Genomic DNA, 24,615 nt, shown 5'->3' on the forward strand with positions numbered 1-24,615 from the left:
AAGGACTACAAATGTTTGTCATCATTTAAAGAAATTGATTACAAATTACTATTGATTAGGATAAAAAAAACTGCTAATATTAAATGTTTCACATTGATACAGGTTTTTATACATTAATGCAAATATAATTTTTATTATGACATATAAATATATATTTCTATTTTTATTTAAAAAATTGTAGTTATGCAATGCTCTAAACTGCTGGGAAGAAACCACAGGAAAAGACTTTGATGGAAATTTGCATGTTGTCTGAAAAGCAAGAGAAGACAAAAGACTGGAATATGAAAGGAAAGGGCAAAAGGAATTTGTCTATGTCTGACTATACCAAAATAGGGAAAGACCTGACCTAAAGATACATGGAAAATTATAAACGACTGGAAGGAATATGAACTATGCTGACTTTAAAGAAAAACTATAAAATACGTTGGGAATTTAACCATGTTGGGTTAATTCTGGTTCGTTTTCTTCATTTAGAAAAAAAAACCCAATGATTCTTCACTGCAGATGTTTATATTAAAAATGGAATCATGCTCTTTAAAAGAGAGAGGAGGACTGAGGTCCAAAATATGAGTTAATAATTAATCATTATAATACAGCCCTCTGGGTTACAGGATTCTATATATTTGGCCTCCTATGAAATGACAAATTCAAAATTTCATAGAGAAGTATAAACCTGTTTCTTAAAAATTGTCAACATCACATCTATGGTCTATAAATGAAAGCTGCATTTTAACTGCAACTATAATGCCTATTAGTAGAAAGATGCTTATAAAATATACCTATAAGAAAAAAAACAGAACCTGAGAGGTCCATTGGACTAATATATCTACAGGATAACAAATTGGCCTGGTTATTGTTATCACACTTAGAGATGTTTTCAAGATCAGGCCTAGATTTATTTAGCTCAGATATATTTAATAAATAATGGTCCTCAAACCTGTCAAAGATCTGATGAATATGGTGTTTAAATTAGTTAATAAAAAAATTATTATAACAGAGACGCCCAGCTCCTAGCAATGACTCCCAAGGTCTCCAAAGAAGATATGGAATAATGACATGATGACGCCACCTGATTTGTTGACAATACTGACCAGTGGGCATGATGCCCTGACTCAACACCTGCTGCCAGGGATCTGGCCCAGAACGGACTAATGAGACACTAACAAAATAAGATCAGTCTTTCCCAAGTTACTCCTTCACAGGGAAAACTTTCACGTTATACACCCGGCAGCCAAGACTGATGCTGTCCTGACACCTGTCCTGCCAATGCTATGAAGACTAGAGGAGACTTGGATGATGGCGGTCTGGGTAATGGATAGTCTGTCATTTTTTAATAGACTTGAAAGCTGCTTAATCTGCACTCAGATTTAATTTATTCTTCTCAGATCTCTGATGGCATTGACAACTAGGCTAGCTATAGCTTTGTCAGCTTAGCAACATCAGACACCCAGAATCTTCCACAGCTTGCAGCCATCTTATTAATTAATTGATCAATGCATTAATTAATTAAAGCTACTAGGTCTCTTTAAAAAAAAAGACAAACAGGTTTGCCTTACTCATAAGATTCATATTAAGGAATAAACAGGTTTCAAAGATAATTTGAAATGGATGTTCTTAAATAATAACTGCTTATATTTCTAATAAATAATAAATTCTAAATCTAAAAAATATAAAGATCTAAAAAAGATATATAAAAGATATTATGAAATTTCTTTTCTTCACCATATTATCATTGTATTGAAATTTCCAAAGTTCAGAATTTAACATTAATAGAATTCTGACAGTCTAATAGAGCAATGACTGCTTACTGTTTGGATTATGAGCTTAAGATTTTAGATTTCTTTTGGTTGTCTTTTGAATATAGTCTTACAGATGCTTTTCATCAGGATGAAGACATTTCAGAGAAATTTATACCTGGCTCTCTAGACAGAAGAAAAATACACATGTTTTTTAAACCCAAATCTGTAGATTTTGCTAGGATTCAAAGATATGAGTACTCCTGCTGTTTTACAGATACCTGTTACCTGCTTTTTCTACAGTATGGATTTCAATGCATATTGATAATACTAATATATCTGGAATTTTTATGTCTTTTCATGAAATGGGAATTCACCTAAACTTCAAAAAAATCAGGAAAGCCATTAAACTTGGATCCACTTCTCACAGGTCAAAAAGATTCCAGATAAACACAGCCAAAGTTTCCCTGCCTGTCTATTCCTGAGGATGATATTTTTCTCTCTCTTGGACTTGGGACTCCTCCCCTTCCTCAACTACTGAGACATGTCACCACATGTTTTGTGTCTTTACCTGTGTGCCATTGCCTGCTGCTCCCTGGACGGCGGGATGACATCTCCCTGCCTCTCCTTTCTCTTCTTGTCTATCTGCCTAGATTTCTGCCTGCCTCTAAGCTGCCTTGCCATAGGCCAATGCAGCTTTATTTATGAACCAATCAGAGCAATACATATTCACAGCATACAGAAAGACATCTCACAGCACAGAGCAGGAATTTAAGCAAGACAGGATCCTGGAGACAGGAGCTGATGCAGAGACCATGGAAGAGTGCTGCTTACTGGTTTGCACTCCATAGCTTGCTCGGCCTGCTTTCTTATAGAACCCAGGACCATCAGTCCAGGGATGACACCACCCACAATGGTCTGGGCCCTCCCCCATTGATCACTAATTGAGAAAATGCCTTACAGCTGCATCTTATGGAGACATTTTCCAATTGAAGTTCCCTCTTTTCAGATAACTCTAGCTTGTGTCAAGTCAACATAAAACTAGCTAGCACAGGAAGCCAGCAAGTTCCCCATGTAAGATGAGCTGACTTAGGTTTGCTTATATCACTTGATTGACCAGTTTGCTGGGGCCTCGATAACAAAACAATACAGTGGGGGCTTAAGTAAAAGAAACTTATTTTCTCACCATTACAAAATTCTGAAATCAAGATATTGGCAGCCTTAGCTTCTAGGAACTCTGAGCTTGGCTGACAGAGGGCTATCTACTTGCTGTGTCCTCATTCATGGTTTTTGTCTGTGTGTTGTCTCTCTATATGTGTAAAACTTTTCTCTCCCTAATGGACAGCAATCCTATTGAAATTTTTCCCACCCTAATGGACTAATTTTAACTTAGTCCCTTCTCCAGAGGCCTTGCCCCAAACATTCTCATGGTCTGAGGTTAAGGCTTTCACCAGTGGATTTTGGTGGGATACAATCTGCTCGTTTTGGTGAGTAAAAGAAGAGTTAAGAAACATAAAAAGATAAAATTATCAACAAAATTGGTGAAAGAAGTTACCACAGACTAAAACTAAACATTTCTAAATTGAGACGTCTCACCCAGGGCTGAGGAGATAGATAGCTTGATGGTACAGTGTTTGCCAACATGGGTACTGGAGGGAGGGGGGAAGGTAGGGAAAGAGAAAGAGAGATAGAAGAAAACGTCCAAGTTTGTACAACAAAGCGCTCACACTAAGGCCCATCCATGTAAAGTTTCAAAACAGTACCAAGCCCTAGAGCCCAGAAAGTGCAAAAGCAGGTCACTGCCCACTAATGAAACCAGAAGCTAAAGGACAGTACAATGAAGCCTTCAGCATTCAAAGAGGGTCTACAGGGCCTCCAGCATCTGGAAGGAGGTCTACAAAGCCTCCAGCATCTGGAGGAGGAGGGATTTGCAATTGTGAATTCTTCACCCTGAAAAACTATCACAAAGTTTGAACATAAAATTTGAAGATTCAAAACCAAGAATTTATCTTTAATATAAACTTTTGAAAGCTATTGGAGAAAAAATTAAGAATGAGAGAAATATGAATTCTGAAATACTGAAGTAGTGAGAAAATTCTGGATGACTGCAGTTTCTGGTGCAGCATCAGGGAGAAAGAAGAACATTTGAGGAAGCCTGTCGAGCCCTAGTCTTCAAAATAAATAATAAAAACAGCCAGCAGTACCAGAACCTGCCAGACTGCCTAGAAAAAGCACTTGTGCCAGCCTGGCAAGCTGGGTGCCATTCCTGAAACCCATGTGAGGGGGAAGGAGAGAATCGACTCCATAAAATTGTCCTGTGACCTCTGCACATACATTACGGCATGTGGCATGCACGCCCACACACAATAGTTGTTATCATCATCATCATCATCATCATCATCATCGTCATCATTGTTGTCATCATTGATTTAAATGCCAGAGTTAAAAGGGAATTTGAGACTGTGAGAAAACCCCCAAAAGAAAACATGATTGTGGAACAAAACTAGACCCTGCTAAATTCTTTGAAATGTTCTTCAGCAGCCCGCTCTTTTCTAAAGGGAAATGAAGAAACACTGGATCTGGGGCAGAGGGGAGGTTGGGAAGGTAACTGGGGGATGTGGAGGGAGCAGAGGCTATGGTCAGGATGTATTGTATGAGAAAAGAATTAACAAAAAGAAAAAGAAAAAAAAAAGAAAGACCAGGGTGAAATAAAAAACAAAACAAGGGGGACCGGAGCGGGGAGAACAAGGAAATCCGTGGCTGATATGTAGAACTGAATTGTATTGCAAAATAAAAATAAAAATTTAAAAAAAAAAAAGATACTGAAAAAAAAAAACAAAAACAAATCAGTGCCCTGCAGCTCCTAGACCAATCCCCTAGTCAAAGCACAGAACACAATTAGGATTCAGAGCAGGATGTGGCTGTCATCATCCTTGACAGTGTAGTAGTCCAAGTGATGGATGATGGGAGGCAGAAAGGGAAAAGGAGCACCTAGAGCAAATCGAGATGAACATACTGTCATCCCTCAAGATTTAAAAAAAACAAAAACAAAAACTGCTGACTATTGAACAAGAAATGACTGGAAACTTCAAAGAAGTCAAAAAAGAAATGAAAATTACCTAATCAAAATAAATAGTTGAGGGGACAGGATAATATGGCTTTAAAATGCTTACTAAACAAGGGCGGAGGTTCAACAGCCAATATCTAAACTGGACCGTTCAAAAATTACCTCCGTAAATGTGTGTGTAGAGACATGGCAATTAGCATCAAAGGACACGAGATTGACAGGGCCTGACCCGAGGGGAGGGACACGAGTTGGGACATGTGGCTTTTTATCGTGAGAGTTCTGTACTATTTTAGCTGAAGAAATAAAAACAAGAGAAGTTACTTTATGCATTCATTTTTAATTTTTCAAGGGATTCTAGAGTTTTCTCTGGGGCGACTGCCGATTTTCTTTTTAAGTCCTTTGATTAATGTACAGATCTCAATTCCCACAGATTGCTCCCAGGTCCTGGTGCCAAGAAGTCCCTGGGTCCAGCATTGCACTTTCCAACACAGTAGCTTCCATGGCCCCTCCCACAGGCCACAGCCTATAATAACAGCTGGGGTTTATATGTGGCTTTCATCTGAAGACCAAGGTGCGTGTTCCAGCATCACCCTATGTTGTTCCTGTGGGAGGGAGAGGCGGGTGCTATTAACTCAGTACACACGTGGGTAAACTGAGCCCAGGAGCTCTCACAAACAACCTGTCACTCCGAGTGGAGGAGTGACTGCTGAGCCTCGGGACCCTTGCTTGCATCCTGAAAAGGACCTCTTCCGGCATCGTTCTCTTCCCTCTTCCACCGAGTGATCCAGGACCCAAGATGGGGCGGTCACAGAAGGAAGGTGAGGGCAACGTGGAGAAAGAAAGAGTTGTGGGTAGAGGTTGGTTCATTCTCTAAGCAGATGGGCAAGTGTTTGGGGGCTGACAAAATGGCTTAGTGAGTAAAGATGCTTGCCTCCAAACCTAAAGACCTGATGACCTGAGTTCAATCCCCAGACCGCACAGTGGAAGTAGAGAAGTGACTCTTGCCAACTGTCTTCTGACTTCCACACAGTGTGTGTGTGTATGTTTGTGCATGCATACATATGGTAAACAAATAAAAATGTGACTAGCATTCTTTAAAAGTAAGTGTTCGGAAAGCTTCCTGTGCATTTTGAGGCCTACGCTCCATGCGGAGGACAACCAATGAAGCATGGCATTAATGCTCATCTGTCAATCACTTATACTTGAATTTACTTGAATGCATATGAGGCATGTACCCTCTCAACAATAGGGAAACAGTGTGCGCCGGAAGACAGAAGCTAAACAGTAAATGTCCTGTGATTTCAGGGGGATGTGAGACAAGAGCGGTTCTTCCTCCGCTGTCCTTTTCTCTTTGTTTTGGAATCCTCACCTTTAGACAATGTTGTCAACACTGCTGATCCCACATAATTTCCAGTCAGTTTTCCAATTACTAATTTTAGTATTTTTTAAGTTTTGTTTGTTTGGAGGGGAGCATTGAAACAAGGCCTCTCATGTGTAGCTGAGGGTGGCTTTGAACTCCCAGTCTGTTTACTTGCCCCTCACAAGTGCTGTAATTACAGGATTAATACTAGCAATCCCAACAAAGGTATTCATTACAGATCTTTACACCTTTGCTTGTAAACTGGTCCTATTACCACAACGTTCTCTCTTGACTATCACTTGACATTACCACCCAGGAAAGACCATGCCTCCATGCCCACAGATGGAGTCCAGCTAGAGCTCCAGCCAAGTCATCTAGGCAGCCATGGATCACTTAGCCGTCCCTAAGGGAGCAAATGTTCATGCAACCTTGGGCTTGGGAATGGAATGTACTACATTCTTGACCCACTCCATGCTCATGAGAAGGAGCAGGGCATAGAGATCAGGACAGTGACTCTACTTGACCTAGGTACCTGCCTGCCATTGGGACTCTGGCCCTGTGACAGAAAGCCACAGAGACTAATAATGTCTTCACTACAGTTCACCTTCCCTACCCATCAACACCAATGTGCCCTCATCTCTGTTTCTGGTATTAGATAGCACAGTATGAAGCAAGTGTCTCTGTGTTCTGGGCCAGTGTGACACTTTGGGTCTTAAATGGCCCCCAAATGCCCTGTGGCCAAGGTGTGCTCACCAGCCTGTGGCTCAACTGGGAAGTGTTAGAATCTTTAGGAGGTGAGGTCCAGGAAAAGAGAGATCACCATGGGTAGGAGTATGCATTTGTAGGAGCTACTGAGACTCTGGCCCCTTCCTTTCTGTCTTTGGCTTCCTAGCCACCATGAGGTGAATGGTAAATGAGGAATGGGATTAACGCTCATCTGTCAATTACTCCCTCACTCACTGGCCAACACCATGAACCAAAATAAGCACTCCTCATTTGATTTGATGTACTCAGTTATTTTATTACAGCAACAGAGAACTAGCCACAGATGGGTCCCCAAAACTTCAGACCTGTTCAGATTTCCAGTGCCCTCTGCACATGCCTGCTCTGCACATGCCCTGCCCATTAAAGGTAAAGATCCAAACTCCAGAACCATCTTCACTGTCATTCAAGAAAAGGTTGACTGTGCAGAAATGAGTTGACCCCAGTCTGTGCAGGACCCTCTTCAATATCCTGCTGTATTAGTTACTTTTCCTAGTGCTATGATAAAATGCCCAACATAAGTAACATAAGAGAGAAAGGGGCTGTTTTTGCCTCCTAATTCAAGAGTGAAATCCATTGTGGTGGGATGTCACGGAGGTAGGAGGTCCAGCCAGCTACATTATGGAGGCAGGAGCTCGAGGCAGCTAGGAACATTTCCTTTGCAGGCAGGAAGCAGAGGGTGATGAATGCGGCTGCTCAGCTGACTTTCTCTTTGTGCAGTCACTGCAGCCTAGGGAATGGGGCCACCAGTACAGGTGAGTCTTCCCACCTGAACCAACCCAATCAAGGTAGCCCATCTCAGGCATGCCCAGAGGCAAAGCTCATCTAGATGATCCCTCACAGGCTTGTCCAGAAGCTTGTCTCCAAGGTGATTTAGATCCTGTCAAACTGAGAATCAGTTGTAACTATCACACCTACTAAGACTAAATTTACTCAACACTCTAGTAGAAGCTCAAGTTGCTAATATGGAAAATTATAAAAAGTACAAAGCAAATTTGTAGGTTTCTAATAGTTTAACACAATGCTATTGATTTCTCATCACACAGTCCAGCGGGGGTGGGGCTGGGGGGCAGGGGAAGATTGTGGTTGAAATGGAGGTGATCCATATTATAATATATTCTACCACTGACGGGGCAGCCAAAATGTACCAGGATAGACATTTCGGTCTAAGCCAGGATTGATGGCTAGGCTCTTGTAATACACCTCAAAGGCTTCAAAGAGCCAAGACACACCCTGGGTGGTCTACACTTGAGCACAGAGGACTTTCTCCCAAAGGGAAAAATAGAAAATACTGAATTTTGATTAAGAGCTGTAAAACCACAGTGTGCTCACAAGAAGTGCTGCACTCTTTGTTGAGATGCTCTCTGGTTCTTAAAATCCAATTTAACAAATAAATACGAGTTGAACCAGACATAGTGGCTAACACCTGCAATGCCAGTGTTTGGGAGGGGAAGGCGGAAGGATCAGTTCAGGTCCTCGCTGGCTACATAGCAATGTTGAGACCAGTCAAAAAGCAAACCAGAAAATAATAACGATGGTGATGATGATGATGAAATAAGGAAGGCATGTTACTATATATAAGGAGGGCAGGATTCTGAAGACTATTGTTCATTTTTCTGGATTTTTTTTTCAGGTAGTCAGGGTTCTGTGATCCTGTGTGTTGAGAGGCTCTGAGCAAGGCTGTGAGACACGAAGACAGAGTGGAGATGGGGAGGGCCGAGCCTGCACCCCCATCTCAGCAACTGCAGCAGAGGAGTGCGTCTCCGAACAGCCCGTTGGTCTCTCTTCCGGTAGGTAAGATCTGAAGAGGAAAGCCTGGCATTCTGTCCAAGCCAGGAGCCGTGGCCGTATCTGCAGTTATCTGACCAATGGCTGGAGCTGGGGACATCAGGAGCACACAAATTCCTCCTTCCACTTGGCAATACCGCCGCCTTTGTCCTGTTTCCACCCTGTGCAGTTTCGCTGTCTGGGTTTCAGCGGCATCTTCGCACTGCGCCCGGCCTTTCTCCTGACCATCTTCCAGGGGTTGCTGATCGGTCGGCTGTTGTTTTGTTCTGCTGTTTAGTTTGAGACTTCCTGCAATTTCCTCCATCTTTGCACAAGCAGGACATGAGCATGCCTGGAGTCTCCTGAACAAGTCCCATGCTACCACAAACAGCTGGACGCTCTCCACAAATGGAGAACTAGAGGCCGGGCTCTGAACACACTGCTCCGCACTTGGGCGCATACTGGGCTTGTGAACAGCAAGCATCTTTTTCTGTGAACAGCAGGACACTGGGGTGAGGAGCTGTTTTTATCCCACCCCACCCCCATGAAGACTCACACAACCACAACACCAGCTCCCTGTTCCTGCTTCAGTTCACAAAACCCACACTATTAGGAACATGCAGGGAAACTGGTGGAGAGATCTCTTCTGGGCTGGTGGATCTCTGGGGTAGAGTGCTTACCTAGCTTGTGTGAGGCCAGTGCTGGTGAGGGCCCCTCTGGCTTGCAGACTCTGCCACCACCCTCCCTGTCTGTAGACCCAGCGACTCAGCCCAGAATTGGCCCCGGGATACACCAACAGTGCAAGGCATGTCCAAATTCTCTGGGTCTCCCAGGCTGTTACACACTCCTCGGTCCCATCCTAGCCATGTTTGCTTCATTTTATTATTAATGATAAGTATAATTCTTACGCCCAGAAGGAGCAGAAACTTTAGTAACTGTTTTTTAAGAGCCCTGTATTGTAGTAGATTCATTTGTGAACCCTCTGGAAAGAGAGGTATAATTTTCCAGACACATCTGTAATAGTAAAATTTAAAATTAAAAAGAATTTGTGCCCTGTTCCTCTGTCACGTGGTTCCCCCATCTGTCTAGGGTTTGCGAGACCCAGGCTCCCTCTAGTGGTCACATTTGGTGTGAATGCATTCCTCATACTTACCCAGAAGTCTGGTGGGATCCACCTAACAGGGCAGAGCCTCCCAGACACTGTGGCTCCTTTTACTTCGTGGAAACCAGAGCTTAAAAAGGCAACAGCATTCCAGATTCCTCTTGATTTACCTTTGGAAAAGAAGCCAAATTAAAGTGACGTGTGTGTGTGTGTGTGTGTGTGTGTGTGTGTGTGTGTGTGTGTGTGTTGGGGGCAGGGGTGCATGTGTGCACATGAAGGGCAGAAGACAACCTCTGGTGTCTCCTTAGCAACCATCCACCTTTCTTTAAGCAGGAGTTCTCACTGGCCTGGAGCTCACCAGTTTGCCTAGGCTGGCTGGCCCTTGACCATCACAAATTCCCTTGTCTCTGCCTCCCCAGTTCTGGGATTATTAGTAGACACCACCATACCCAGCCTTCAGAAAAAAGAAAAACCAAAACCCATGAGCTCTAGGGATTGAACTCAGATCCTCATCAACCAAGCTGTTTCCCAGCCTCCAAGTAAAGTTTATGGCCACAGATGGATGCTGTTTTAGAAACTTCCTTAGAAAGGTTGAGATGACAAAATCTTTATACTTGATTCAGAAGAGCAGCAGAATTGCAGACAGGCATTAAGTGGGACACTGGAACCTGGGAGAACTGCTCCTCATCTGACTCCATGGTGCACTTGACCTTCAGATCCCTCCACACGATGAACATGCCTCTGGCTGCCCAGCTCGGTTCCAGCCAGGATGAAAGTAAACAAGCGACTCATGGGCATAGCTGAGAGGACTGTCCCCGCCACCCCCTGTCCTGTTATATTATACAGTCTTCCTTTCCTGCTTGGCTGTGCAGCTGATGGAAAGCAGAACCGGTCCACATATGTTCTGTGCTTAGCATCCCAAACAGCGAAGTGGAGATTCATTACACATATGTTCTGTGCTTAGCATCCCAAACAGTGAAGTGGAGATTCATTACACATATGTTCTGTGCTTAGCATCCCAAACAGACAGTGAAGTGGCTGTTTCCAAAGTCTTGCTTCTCCAGCAATGATTCTGAAGACAATCCAGCAGGCTTGGTTGGTTCATTAGTCAGGTTTCTCAGAGGCACAGGGCTGATAGAATGTAGCACACATACACACACATACAATAATAAATTGTAATTTTTAAAAGTTGGTCATGGGAGTTACACCTCTGTATTCCAAGAATCTAAGAGACTGAGGCAGGAGAATTGTGAGTTTGAAGGACAAAATGAGCTTCATGGCAAGACACTGTCTCAGAAAACAAACAACAAAAGACAATGAAACAATGTGAAGGAGGCAGGTGCTTTGGAGATAGCTCAGGACCTGAGTTGGGTTCCTAGAACTCGTGTTTAAAAAGCCAAGTGTTGTGGCTTGTGCTTGTGGTCCCAGTGCTGGGAGGGGAGAGACAGGTATATCCCTGGGGTTAATAACTCAGGCTATTTGGTGGACTTCAGGCCAGTGAGAGACCATGACAAGGGAGGGAGGGAGGAAAAAAGGATGGAAGGGAGGGAGGGAGGGAAGAGAGAGAGGGAGAAGGGAGGGAGGAAGGGAAGGAGGGAGGGAGGGAGGGAGGGAGGGAGGGAGGGAGGGAGGGAGGAAGGAAGGAAGGAAGGAAGGAAGGGATACTGAAGAATCAGCACTGCAGGTTGTCCCCTGACCTCCACTCACATGTGCAGACATGTGCCCACATGCATAATTTACCAGGAAGATGAGATGAAGGGCAAGATGGAGAGCCCACGGAAGCTCAGGAGTCACCTGGAAGAGAGCTGAGCTACGAACACCTACAGAATCTCTCTGTAGCATTTCAGAGAGGCTGACCACGTACCTTGGCAAGGCTCGGGACCTAGTTAACTGGTTTGAAAGGTGAGGGTAAAAAATAGGTCTGAAAATCCCTGTTAGGTCCAGTGTGTCCTCAGGCAGCAGCATCTAGACAACAGAGAGGAAGAGTGGAGACTCACATGTGAGCAACGTGTGGACCTTGCCTGGAGAGAGCACTTATCCAATAAGCCTGGGCCCCAGCAGTCAAGATTTAACACAAAGGTTATGCCGTCTCGTGAAGGAGGCTGGGAAAGTGGTCTGACCGTGGGAGAGGAAGAGGCTCTTCCAATGCTAGAGCAAGTTGTAGCATTCAGACCATTACCCCACTTGCAGTTTGCTCTAACATGTGTGTGTCTGTGTCCACAGCCCTTGCTCTGAGGAACACAGAAACCATCTATGGTGACTCAAGCACATGCTTCCTATTAGAGTCCCTCTGTCCCATATCAGACTCCTGAGTGGCCTCTAGCCATGCCACAATCTAGCATTGAGCTGACCCTTCTTATGGTCTTGCTGAGCCTGCACATACCACTGATAGAACACAAACCACTAAATACTTGCAAAAGAGACAGGTTCTCACTCTGCAGCCCATGTTGGCCTCAAATTTGTGATCTTCCTGTCCCAGGACTCATTTTATGAGATGCCGTGTAACTACAAGCCAGAACACATTAAGATCTCATGATGTTTATGAGCCACGAGAATTGCTTGTCACAGTGTCTGCTGTTTTGGTCTCTAGCAATTTGGATGCTTTTAGCAGTGGTATGCACCTCCTGCCTCCCACAGTCCTCCCTACTCCAATGAAGCACAGTCATCTTAAATCTAGCCGCTAAAGCATCTGTATTTAACCAGGTGTGGTGTTCCCACTTGTGGTCCCAGCACTCTGGAGGGAGCAGGAAGATCGGGAGCTTGAAGCCATCCTGGGGTTGTATTGTAGTATCCTCAATGGCTGAGCATGTCCCCACCTCAGACTGCCGGGTGGAAGAACACATCTGCGTAGCCAGTGGTCATCTTCATCAGTCACACACCAGCACCCACTCCCCGGGACACAGCTTGGTCTTTTAGCCAGTGGTCATCTTCATCGGTCACACACCAGCACCCACTCCCCGGGACACAGCTTGGACTTTAGCATTTATTACCTATTCTAAACCTCCATCATTCTTTGCCTTGATGCCCTCAACAGCCCCAGCAAGGACCCGGATCCTGTTTTGTCCTTCAGTCCTTTCCCCATAGGTCAACTGGTGGGTTTTTGTAAAACGGTGCTGCTGAAACTAAGAAGTCTGTACACTGATGGATGATACAGTCTCATTCGAGACTTGGGAGGTGCAGGTGCAGGTAGAGGAAAAGCTCGAGACAGCTATGGCGAATGACAGGCAGTCCTGCCCAGGGAGACCAAAAGGCCCATCCAGTTGTCTTGGTTCAAGCAGTGCACTGAGACCTGTTCCTGTTGCTCTCTGGGTCCCGGCAAGCACCCCCGGAGGAAAGCCAGAGACTGAGTGCGAGTCTCCATCCCATTCCAGACAGCAAAGCTGGCTATGAGCAGCCAAGCAAAGTCATGGCTGATTGACAGGTGCAAATAAGTGCCTCAGGTGCAGAAGGGTCAATTTGGAGAAAGTTTACTCCCAGAATGCTGGGCTGCTTGAGAAAATCACAGCTTTGGTCCACTGGGGTGGGTTCTCGCAGAGGCTGGTGGCTTTGCAAGCTCATTCCTTTTGTTAGAGTTATGACCCCTGAGAATAAGACACGAAGAAGCCACCGAGCTATGGGATGGTGAAAATGACGGCGATGGAGACACTCGGATGTGCTGACTTGTCATTTTATCCCCAGCCCTGTGGTAAACACTTCATCAATATTGCTTCAGGCATTACTCTGTAAAGCAAGTTGCCACCTCACGGATGAGGAAACTCGGATTCAAGAGATCCGGTTAACTTTCCAAAAGTCAGCAAGTCCAAATTTTAGACTTGAGCCTGATGCCGATGTCAGTATTCTTGACCACTCCCCAGGAGTGGTCGTCAAGGGTTATTGCTAAGACGCTACTTCCATGGATTATGGCAGATGTTCATTTATCAGAAGAGAATGAAGGATGGATTTGTACTCAAATTCATTTGAGATACTCTGGATTGAAATATAGTTGACTTGTTTTCTCTATTGCAAGATTTTTCAGGAACCTCCCCTCCCCTGAGTGTGTGTGTGTGTGTCTGTGTGTCTGTGTGTGTGTCTCTGTGTGTGTGTGCGCATGTGTGTGTGTGTGTCTGTGTGTCTGTGTGTGTCTCTGTGTGTGTGTGCGCATGTGTGTGTGTGTGTCTCTGCGTGTGCGTGTGCGTGTGCATGTGCGTGTGCGTGTGTGTGTGTGTGTGTGTGTGTGTGTGTTGTACATACCCCAGAGCAAGTTCGGAAGTCAGAGAGCAACTCAATAACTCATAGGAGTCCTTTCTCTTCTCTAACCATGTGGAGTCTGGGAATCAAACTCAGGTCATCAGACTTGCCCCAAAGTCCCTTTATCCACTGAGCCATGGCACTGGCCCTTGTCAGACCTCTATAAACCACTGTGTACTGCTAATCTTCAGGAAGAGCGGAGCCAATACATGATTCCCAAGTCTTATTTAAGCGTAAAACTTTGTTCTTCTAGGACATCTGTTATGGTATTAATAGTTCATGGAGCACAAAATACTTTGTGACTCATGGTGACAAGGTGTACTCTCCCACCAGAAGAGGGAATGGTAGGTGGAACAGATTATGGAGCCCTCAGTCCATATCAAAATAAACACTTGAAAGCTTTGCTATAACAGTGGGAATGGGGAGGGTCTGTCCACCTTCACATTATAATTCTTTCTAACCACTCCAGCCAACACATCTGAAAAGCTGTGGACAGAAGCTCTAGCTGTTTCTAGAGAAGCACCCACAAGCTCCCTGCTTTACTTTATAATTGCAGGGATTTTGCACAGCCAACAGCCCCCATATCAGCCGTCCATGGCCCTGCTGGTTCATTTGTTCAAATTAGAAAAAAGCAGAGGACACAGCTTGGCAAGTAGACAGGGTTAGTGGCAAAGCTTTAAAAGGTCCCTTCTCCACCAGATGGCTGCAGCCTAGACATCACAGTTCTCCTCGGACAGAGAAATGATTCCTGCGAGTTCTCCTCTGACTTCCACGCTCACTCTGTGCGCGCGCTCGCGCTCTCTCTCTCTCTCTCTCTCTCTCTCTCTCTCTCTCTCTCTCTCTCTCTCTCTGTCACACACACACACACACACACACACACACACACACACACACACACACACGAGAGGATGGGACAGGGCGAAGAGCAGCAGAGGCTGACAGTGGCTGACACAACTCCATTTCAGCCACCATCTCCATTTCAGCCTTCAAGCCTCCAGAACCCTGAGAGAATGTGCACCTGCTGGTCCCAGCCTCCCAGCTGCCATAGCCATCTGTTGCTGTGGCCGCAGGACCCTCGTATACAATTCCCACCGTGCGGAAGATGGGTGCTGCCTTGTAGAGAAGTAGCTTGTCCAACTAAGCTGGTGATTCTGCTGGAGCTGCAGACGCTGGCTAGCCCTGCCAGCTGAGCGGCTCCCTCTACATCCACTTAGCTCTCCCACCTACACAGAACCAACCAGGAGAAGGCAGTGCTCTGCTGTGCACGGGCTGCCCTGCTGTGGCCTGATGGTGGTGGTTGTTGTTGTTGTCGTTTTGCCTGCCCTAACTCCCCACTTCAGGAAGGGGCATCCTTAGGATGAACAGCCTACTGAAAAGAATGGCATCCACTGGGCCAAATTCTGCTTCCAGGGTGGAGGAAAATTAAACTTTAACAAGCTTTTCCTCATTCGGAGGCCCTCTTTGCAAAGAGGATTTGAAAAGGATGCTCTGCCTCTATATAAAATTTTTTTTCTTTCGGTTTTTCTTTTGGTGAGTAAAAGAAACACACTCTCAAAGACACCAAAGCAAAACCACTCCATAACCAATAAAGTGATAGAAGGGGACATGAGAGGACCTTGGGTGGGACCCAGCTCATAAACACAGGCAGGGTTCAGTTACAGCACTCTGCAAAGGCTTTGGAGGGCAGGAGGTACAAGCAGCAACATTTTAAATCATGAGGCCAACCGTAAAAGGATCCACAGTTTAACCACTAAAGTGTTGATTGCCAAAGAGCCTAGATCACTGAAAACAAGTGGAGACAGCAGACTTCCAAGGCTGACTTAGTTCACTCACCCGGGACAATTATTTTCCTGAATTACCACACCGTGCAAAGCAGAAGTCCTCAGAGAAAGCAGGATGGAGATGCTCTCTGCTCTGGAACAGAGGCTTTAAGGACAACAGACTCTCAAGGCACTCCCACCCAGACATGAGGCAGCAAGGGCCATGGTTAGCCCACCGGGACTCCGGGTCTTCTAGGTTTCTTCTATTGCTGACTCTCATGAGAAGCCACAGAGCAGAGCTAGCTGGTATAATTTTCTCAACACATGTTCCAGATACTTAGAATTGTTGTCCTCTCAGTAAACACCTGCATGGATCTAATGTGACACACTTTACTGGAAATATGAAGAAAATCTACCATGAGTTTAAAGATTCTTCCTATTCTCTTTACACTGCACTATAGTACATATGGATTCATTTTAAAATGATTTTACCAAACCATCTAAGCATCATCCAGGTTCCAGGCCTTGCAAACGCTCTTGCATGACTTGAAAGACACTTCATGGTTCAAAGACTCCTTGACCAACTGTCACCCATAACTACTCCCAACTAAATGGGCAAGAAATAATTTTACAAGAAGCACCATCAGGCATGGGGAAAATCAAAGCCAACCTAAGGAGCTTTAGAAAACTTGGGAGTCTGCCCCGCGGGCTGCTCTGAAAAGCCATCTTTGCATTGTTCCGGGGTCCTGCTCCGTGCTGGCTGCAGCCACCTCCACAGCCGCCTCTTCCTCTGCTTCGAACCCCGGCCGCTTTCTCACCAGAGTCCTGGAGCTTGATTCCTCGCTCCCTCGCTGCAGCACATCACTGGCATGCCCCACCATGTCGGACGTGGCCGTGGACACCAGCTCCGAGATCACCACCAAGGACTTGGAGGAGAAGGAAGTTGTGGAGGAGGCGGAGAATGGAAGAGACGCACCTGCCAATGGGAATGCTAAGGAGGAGAGTGGGGAGCAGGAGGCTGACAATGAGGTAGATGAAGATGGGGAGGAAGTTGAGGAGGAGGATGAAGATGAGGAGGCTGAGGCCCTACGGGCAAGCGGGTAGCTGAAGATGATGAGAATGTTGATGCTGACACCAAGAAGCAGAAGACTGATTCTGAGGATGACTAGACAGTAAAAAGAAAAAGCTAAACTTCAGGCCTCCGTGACATTTTCGCCCTCTACTTCCGGTCTCAGAATTTAAACGTGGTCACCTTCGAGTGGAGGAGCAGGCCCCACCCGCCCACAGTGGGCAATGCCACCCACACACGACGTGAGCTCTCCACCACCCCACCAAAACCACGTGAATTTGCAGCAGGGGAGGAAAAAGAACCAAAACTTCTAAGGCCCTGCTTTTTTTTCTTAAAAATACTTTAAAAGGAAAATTTGTTTGTATTTTTTATTTACATTTTATACTTTTGTACATCTTGTTAGGGGTCAGCCATTTTCAATGATAACGGGTGACCAAACCAGCCTTCAGAGCGTTCTCTGTCCTACTTCAGACCTTACTGTAGTGTGACCATGTTCATTATAATGTCAAAGGAAGAAAAAAAACCTTGTAAAAAAATTCTAACTCTGAGCACTCCAGTAATTTTTTTTGGGTGTACTATAAGTAGTTGTTTTGTATGAGATGGTTAAAAAGGCCAAAGATAAAAGGTTTTTTTTCCCTCTTCCTTTGTTTGTCTATGAAGTTGCCGTTTGTTTGTTTGTTTGTTTATTATTTATTTATTTGACCTCTTTGATGTATATGTAAAACAATGTTCAACAACAGACTGGAATTTTATTTTGCTGAGTTGTTCTAAAAGAAGAAGAAGAAGGAGGAGGAGGAGGAGGAGGAGGAGGAGGAGGAGGAGGAGGAGGAGGAGGAGGAGAAGAAGAAGAAGAAGAAGAAGAAAAAGAAGAAGAAGAAGAAGAAGAAGAAGAAGAAGAAGAAGAAGAAGAAGAAGAAGAAGAAGAAGAAGAAGAAGAAGAAAGAGAGAGAAAGAAAGAAAAAGAAAGGAAGGAAGGAAGGAAGGAAGGAAGGAAGGAAGGAAGGAAGAAAAGGAAAGGAAATTTGGGAGATTGTGTTTAACTTTGAGAAGTTGAGAAATTATGCTGGAGAGATGGTTCGGTAGGTAATATTTCTTCTGGCTGTGCAAGCATGAGAGTCCAAGTTCAATTCCCCAGCATCAATGTAAAAGCTGGGGATGGCAGCCCACATTTGTGACCCTAGCACTGGGGAAGCAGAGACAGAGAGAGACTGGAGTCTCACGGTAGCACATCTCTAATCCTAGCACTAGGGAGGTGGAGACAGGAGGATTCCTGGGCTTGGCATCCAGCCTGTCTAAGTGAACAGTGAGCTCAGTCGGGTGGTAGTGGCACACACCTTTAATCCCAGTGCTCAGGAGGCAGAGGCAGGTGGATCCCTATGAGTTCAAGGCCAGCCTGGTCTACAGATCGAGATCCAGGAAAGCCAGAGCTACACTGAGAAGCCTCAAAAAAAACTCCTATCTCAAAAAGAAGTTCCAGGGATTCCGTCACTTCCTCTGACCCCTGCAGACACCAGGGATACATGTGCTGTTATACACATAAAATAAAGAAATCTAAAAAACTCAAAAATAACAACAATGATCTGAGAACAATCAATAACTCCTAGGTATGAGCTAGGAGCCCGATCCGTTCCCTAGATAATTCTTCAGTGTGGTCGTTTTCCTAGGTTTTCATGTCAGTTACCCTGCTAGGGTATCTTATTTGATCTGTTCCAATGCACAGAAGCAGTTTAGTGAGGAATGAACAAAGAAGTCCCTGCATATTCCAATCGCGCAGAGGACCAGGAAATACGGCTGTGCAGAGTGAATACACCACTCTGTAAAAAGCCAGCAGCTTCCTTCTTGTCCCTCCCTCTCTTTGATCACCACAGCTCAAACATGGAAGTTCCCCCAAGGAAGCAAAGCCAATGCTGAGCAGAGTTTTGTTTTTCAACTGGAGTTACAACGTGCTCTGTCACGCGCCACCACCCAACAGCTGAGCTTTATATGAGCTTTTAGCATGGGTCATACTGTTCTCGGAGCGTAACACACGAAGATCTCATAATGAGAAGTCTGAGATCTTCATTTCTTTGAATCATTTCTAAAGTTCTTTTCTTACAGATCATGTCTAACCTTAAAACAGTCTCATCCCATGGTCCAAGGGCAAACGATCATCTCGATTCTACTAAGGAAGAAGCAGGGTCAAAACGGCGGCTGAAGGCACAGCCACTGTGATGCCTTCCATCTCCCATCAACCCTCACTCACTGCTCATAACACAGATGGTGTGGTGAGATGGGTACAGAGCAGACTGGGGGACACTGGAGGTCAGCTGGAGCAGGAAAGGAAGGCCCCGGGCGAGGGAGAGATGAGAGGCCATCCCAGGTAGAGGGACAGCAGGTCCATAGGGAGGGAGCAGCAGGGGATGCTCTTCTACCTGTCAGCTTGCAATGTAGCGACCACCACACGCAGCAGAGCAGAACAAATGCCTGGCCCGGCTCCTGATCTCAGTGGTGATTCTGCCACTGAGATCAATTAAGACCAATTTGTGCCGGGCGGTGGTGGCGCACGCCTTTGATCCCAGCACTGGGAGGCAGAGGCAGGCGGATCTCTGTGAGTTTGAGGCCAGCCTGGTCTCCAAAGTGAGTTCCAGGAGAGGTGCAAAGCTACACAGAGAAACCCTGTCTTGAAAACAAACAAACAAACAAAAAGACCAGTTTCTTCTGTTCATACAGCTTTGAAGATTAACTAAGATGGTTACGAAGAGGAACTTCTTCACAACAGAAGCAAAAGTAGAAAAAAAAAAGGAGTTTCAAGGGTGGGAGGAATGTCTGAGACATTTAACAACATGGACAACTCTTAAAAATCAAAGGAAATTCTGCCTAACTGAGGCAGGCTCAGATTTTGTAATCAAACAGCAAGATGTAAAGCTAAGGGTGAAGGAAGCAGAAAGCCACTGAGAATGTGGCTTGAGAACCTTCAGAGTGCGTTAGGCATGAGGTTGGGAGTGTATTGATCTAATCACGTGTAAATACTTGTTGGGTGTCTACAAAGGGCTGAGAATATTCTGGACATGGGCGAGGCGCCACTCCAATGCAGGTTTTGTTTTAGTAAGAAGTGGGTGATAGGCTGGGCTGGGGTGGCCCACGCCTTTAATTCCAGCACTCAGGAGGCAGAGCCAGGCGGGCAAATCTTTCTGTGAGTTCGAGGTCAGACTGGTCTACAAAACAAGTTCCAGGAAAGGCGCAAAGCTACACAGAGAAACCCTGTCTCGAAAAACCAAAAAAAAAGAAGAAGTGGGTGATAAACAGCTAACCATCAGATGCTGAAAGTGTCATGGAGAGACACCAATCCAGTACTGGTTCATCACGGGCTGGGAGGGCCAGTGTCAGGAGGACCTTAGGGGCGAGGCTTTGACAGAGACCCACGGAGATAGAGAAGAGAGACCTTTAAGAAGCATGAGTTGAAACAAAATGACCTTTCAGATCTGATTCTCAAATCTCCCAGGCAGCACTCACTGTTCCAGATGTTGTCCACACTCACATGGGTGGTACAGGAAACCCTCCATTATCTGATTCGCTCTGTGTGCTGTTTTCTCTGTCCAGGTCACAGTTGTTCTCAACCTGTGAGTTGTAACCCCTTTGGCAAACTTCTGTCTCCAAAAATATTTATATTATGATTCACAACAGTAGCAAAATTACAGTTATGAAATAGTAACAAAATAATTTTATGCTTGAGGAGCTGTACTAAAGGGTCATAGCATTAGGAAGGTTGAGAAACCACTGGCCCAGGATGTCCTTCCTCATCTTGACCTCTGAGAAACTCCTACTCACCACTCAAAATTCAAGGAAGCATCACTTCCTGAGACCTCACCCTGCCCGTCTATGCAGAGGCCAGCATTTTTGCGTTCATTTCCTACAGTGCATTGGGCATGGCTTCAGGACTTAACGTGTGTAGCTAGAGTTTTCCTGCCTGGCCCACAGTCAGGACAAATCTGTCACCTGCCAGTCCCACAGCCGCTCAGACTCAACCAAGTAAACACAGAGACTTATATTGGTTACAAACTGTAGGGCCACAGCAGACTTCTTGCTAACTGTTCTTACAGCTTAAATTAATCCATTTCTACAAATCTATACCTTGCCACGTGGCTCGTGGCTTACCGGCATCTTCACATGCTTCTTGTCATGGCGGCAGCTGGCAGTGTCTCCTTCCGCCTTCCTGTTCTCTCAATTCTCCTCTCTGTTAGTCCCACCTATACTTCCTGCCTGGCCACTGGCCAATCAGTGTTTTATTTATTGACCAATCAGAGCAACAGATTTGACATACAGACCATTGTCATTGTCATTGCTTGTCTGGCTTTTTTCCCCTTTAGATTGTTTAGCCCAGGACTAGAGAGAACGATACCTCAGCTCTACTGGGGTCTTATTCTGCTTTGCCAACATGTCAGCCAACTTGGAACAGAACAAACCTAGTACAGTGCCATCCTGTGCTGGGTGACACCAGGACTCCAACTCTAATCCAAGCAAAGACCACTCATGAGTAGAGAGGAATAAAACATCTTGTTTTGCTCAGACTGGCCGGTGATTGGAGCCGATTGGAAGGAGACCAGGGACAGGTGAGTCAGATGAGTGAGTGGATGCCCAGGCAGCCCAAAGTCCATGGATTGAATGAAAGTGGAGAGGTTTAAGAGACCCTGAGAGGCAGACTACAGGGTACGGTGGCTGGCTAGAATGCATGCCTGAAGAAAGGACTGTCTGGCGGTGTGTGTGTGCACAGTCAGGAACGGTAGTGGTGGTAGTGCATGGTATACTTCCCAAGTCCCAGGAAGAACATGGAAGTCCAGGAAGTCCAGGGTCTCTGCTGCCTGCAGGGAAGAAGAAGTTTGTCAGGTGAAGAAAGCCCACTGTGAGGCTGAGAGCGCTCAGATCCCATCACTGGTCCTCATACCGAGGTGAGTTTGCCCCGTATGTCATCCCCACCTCTGTACAGGCCATTTACACAAAGGCAAGGTTTAAGGTGCAGGCTGGATATTTCTCATCCCAAATGCTTGGGACCAGACGTGACTCCATCCAGACACTTTTTGGATAGTGAAGTATTCATTCTCTCTCTCTCTCTCTCTCTCTCTCTCACACACACACACACACACACACACACACACACACACACACTGAGGTCTCTTGGGAATGGGACCCACATCTATACACAGAATTTGTGTGTCACTCACATCTCACAACCAGAGCTGAAAGGCAATCATATACAACAGATGCAACACACCTGCAGTGAGGCTATGGCTCATCTCATAAGGTCAGAGTTTTTAACTATTAAAATAAATACTAAACATAGTATGTGACAAGTATGAAACATCAATACACCTATTAAACAGTTTAATAATAAAATATAAAGGTGAAATATGAAATAAAATCTTTTAATTATTTAAATATTTTATTTTTAATTTGCTCAAGAATAGTACAGTCAGGCCAAACAGCAGCAGCATGCTGCTGAATTTGATGCATCCAGCAGCACAGTAGTGTGTCTACATCAGTGTCATCACAGATATGCTAGCCTCATCAGGTCCATGACAGCACACGGTGACAGGTACCTGTCAGCTCCGTGTCACTCTGTACCACAGACCTGTGCAGTCTATTTTGATGCTTCATGTGGTGTTTACTGGAAATTCAGATCATTATGTTTAGCTTTACCAAAGGGAAGTGAAATGTGTTATCATGTCCATTCACTTAAGAAGCATTATAAACTGTGTCCTTTGCCTTACAGAAGCTTTTCAGTTTTGGTAGGTCCCATTTATTAATTGTTGATCGCAGTGTCTGTGCTACTGGTGTTATATTCGGGAAGTGATCTCCTGTGCCAATGCTCTTAAGACTACTTCCCACTTTCTCTTCTATCAGGTTCAGAGTAACTGTATTTATGTTGAGATTTCTGATCCACTTGGACGAGTTTTGTGCATGGCGATAGATATGGATCTATTTGCATTCTTCTACATGTCGACATGCAGTTATGCCAGCACTATTTGTTAAAGATACTTTCTTTTTTCCATTGTATAATTTTGGCTTCTTTGTCAAAAAACAGGTGTTCATGGGTGTATGGGTTAATGTCAGGGTCTTCATTTCGATTCCATTGGTCCACATGTCTGTTTTATGCCAATACCTGGAGTCCAGTTGAAGAGACGGGGAGAGCTTATATAAGCAAGGGTGGTCAAGATCATGATGGGGAAACCCACAGAGACAGCTGACCAGAGCTTGTGGGAGCTCACAGACTCTGGACTGACAGCTAGGGAGCCTGCATGGGACCGACCTAAGCTCTCTGTGGGTGACAGTTGTGTAGCATGGTCTGTTTGTGGGGCTCCTAGCAGTGGGACCAGGATCTGTCCCTGGCACATGAGCTGGCTTTTTGGAACCTGTTCCCTATGATGGGATGCCTCGCTCAGCCTTGATGCAGGGGAGAGGAGCTTAGTCCTGCCTCAACTAGATACGCCATGATTTGTTGACTCCCATGGGAGGCCTTACCCTTCCTGCGGAGTGGAGGAGGGTGGTAGAAAGGACATGGGGGGAGGGAACGGGCAGAGAGGAGGAAGGGGAAACTGTGGTTGGTATGTAAAATAATTTTTTTAATTTAATAATAAAAACCAAAGTGACATTATCAATGAAAACAAAAAAGCATTATAAAGCATATACTATCTACGGAACATCAAAACAAAGATATAAAAGGCAAGCACTCTAATGACCAAATCCAGTGAATAGAATAACAGGTAAGGAAACTGAGATCCACAGATGCCAACAATGTTATGTATTGGTAAGGGCTTCTCGGAGGAGGTAGTGTTTAGTAGATATTTAAATGTTAGTGCAGACAGCTGTGGAAGAGACTGGGCAGTCCAAAACCTCAAACACAAAGGCACCTAGGCAGTGCTGGGAGGCAGCTCAGGGCTAGAGCCCAGGCCTAGACATGGACTTGACTCCAGCACTGCATGAAAGCATGGGCATCCCACCCTCTACACACACACACACACACACACACACACACACACACACACACACACAGGTCTTTATGTATGCTTTGGTGAGGCTGTTTTAGACAGTCTCACTTTGCAGCTAGGCTGGCCTGGAACTCCTAATATAAGCTGTCCTTGAAATTGTGACAACCCAGTCTTAGCCTCCCAAGAGCTGGGGTTACAGGCACAAGCCACCACAGTGGGCTCTCTTTTCCATTCATCGTTCTGATCTGTATTCTTCTTCCTTCCTTTTCTTTGCTCCTGTGGTTTTAGTTCTTATTATTCTATTTGCTGCCCTTTCTTAGCATCTCAGTTATATGTCTTTATTTTCCTCAGTGGTGGCCTTAAAGTCAGCTTTGCATCCAGTACAAGTCTACGTTCAGTTCAACTGTCCCACAGCAGCCAGATGTCTCCTAACCACACAATGAGCCTACCTGCTCCCCCCCAGCCCTGACACACTGCTCCCCCCAGCCCTGACACACTGCTCCCCCCCAGCCCTGACACACTGCTCCCTCCCAGCCCTGACACATTGTTCTCACCCATTCTATGTACACATACGTCCACATGAAATATCCATCTTGGTTCTGGAGGTATGATGTTCTTTGCAAACTCACCTCCCTGGGCTCTAGAGCAGTTTTTGACCTTTCAGTGTTTCTGTTTTTTACTTGTTAGGATGGAGTGAGAACTTGTTTGTTCCTTGCATACTGAGCAGGACCCAGAAGTCCCCACACTATTGTTTGGGTTTTTTCCCAACATGATATTTTTATTTACTATTTCAGAATTTTATA

General features: G+C 45.2%; 1 protein-coding gene and 1 pseudogene across 4 annotated transcripts in view; one reads left to right on the forward strand and one right to left on the reverse strand.

The window, feature by feature from the left end:
• Positions 1 to 5,179: 5,179 nt before the first annotated feature.
• The window catches only part of LOC128119304 (uncharacterized), a 52,535-nt gene continuing 33,099 nt past the window's right edge, over positions 5,180 to 24,615 (reverse strand). For 2 of the 4 annotated variants that reach the window (XR_008221508.1, XR_008221509.1), the window contains 4 exons: positions 21,293 to 21,688; positions 11,659 to 11,759; positions 9,846 to 9,964; positions 5,180 to 9,182 (listed from right to left, as the gene is read on the reverse strand). Coding sequence is in view for 1 of the 4 variants with exons in the window: in XM_052752703.1 (XP_052608663.1) it covers positions 8,661 to 9,182; positions 9,846 to 9,964 (641 nt within the window). In the remaining 3 variants the exon portion in view is untranslated. The remainder of the gene's footprint in view (positions 9,183 to 9,845; positions 9,965 to 11,658; positions 11,760 to 21,292; positions 21,689 to 24,615) is intronic. The other 2 variants (XR_008221507.1, XM_052752703.1) reach the window with 2 other exon arrangements.
• LOC128119319 (prothymosin alpha-like) lies at positions 11,450 to 17,648 on the forward strand (annotated as a pseudogene).

This window comes from Peromyscus californicus, unplaced genomic scaffold (assembly GCF_007827085.1).
Source record: "Peromyscus californicus insignis strain IS unplaced genomic scaffold, ASM782708v3 Scaffold_11__1_contigs__length_118956290, whole genome shotgun sequence".
In the NCBI taxonomy this organism is placed as follows: Eukaryota; Metazoa; Chordata; class Mammalia; order Rodentia; family Cricetidae; genus Peromyscus; species Peromyscus californicus.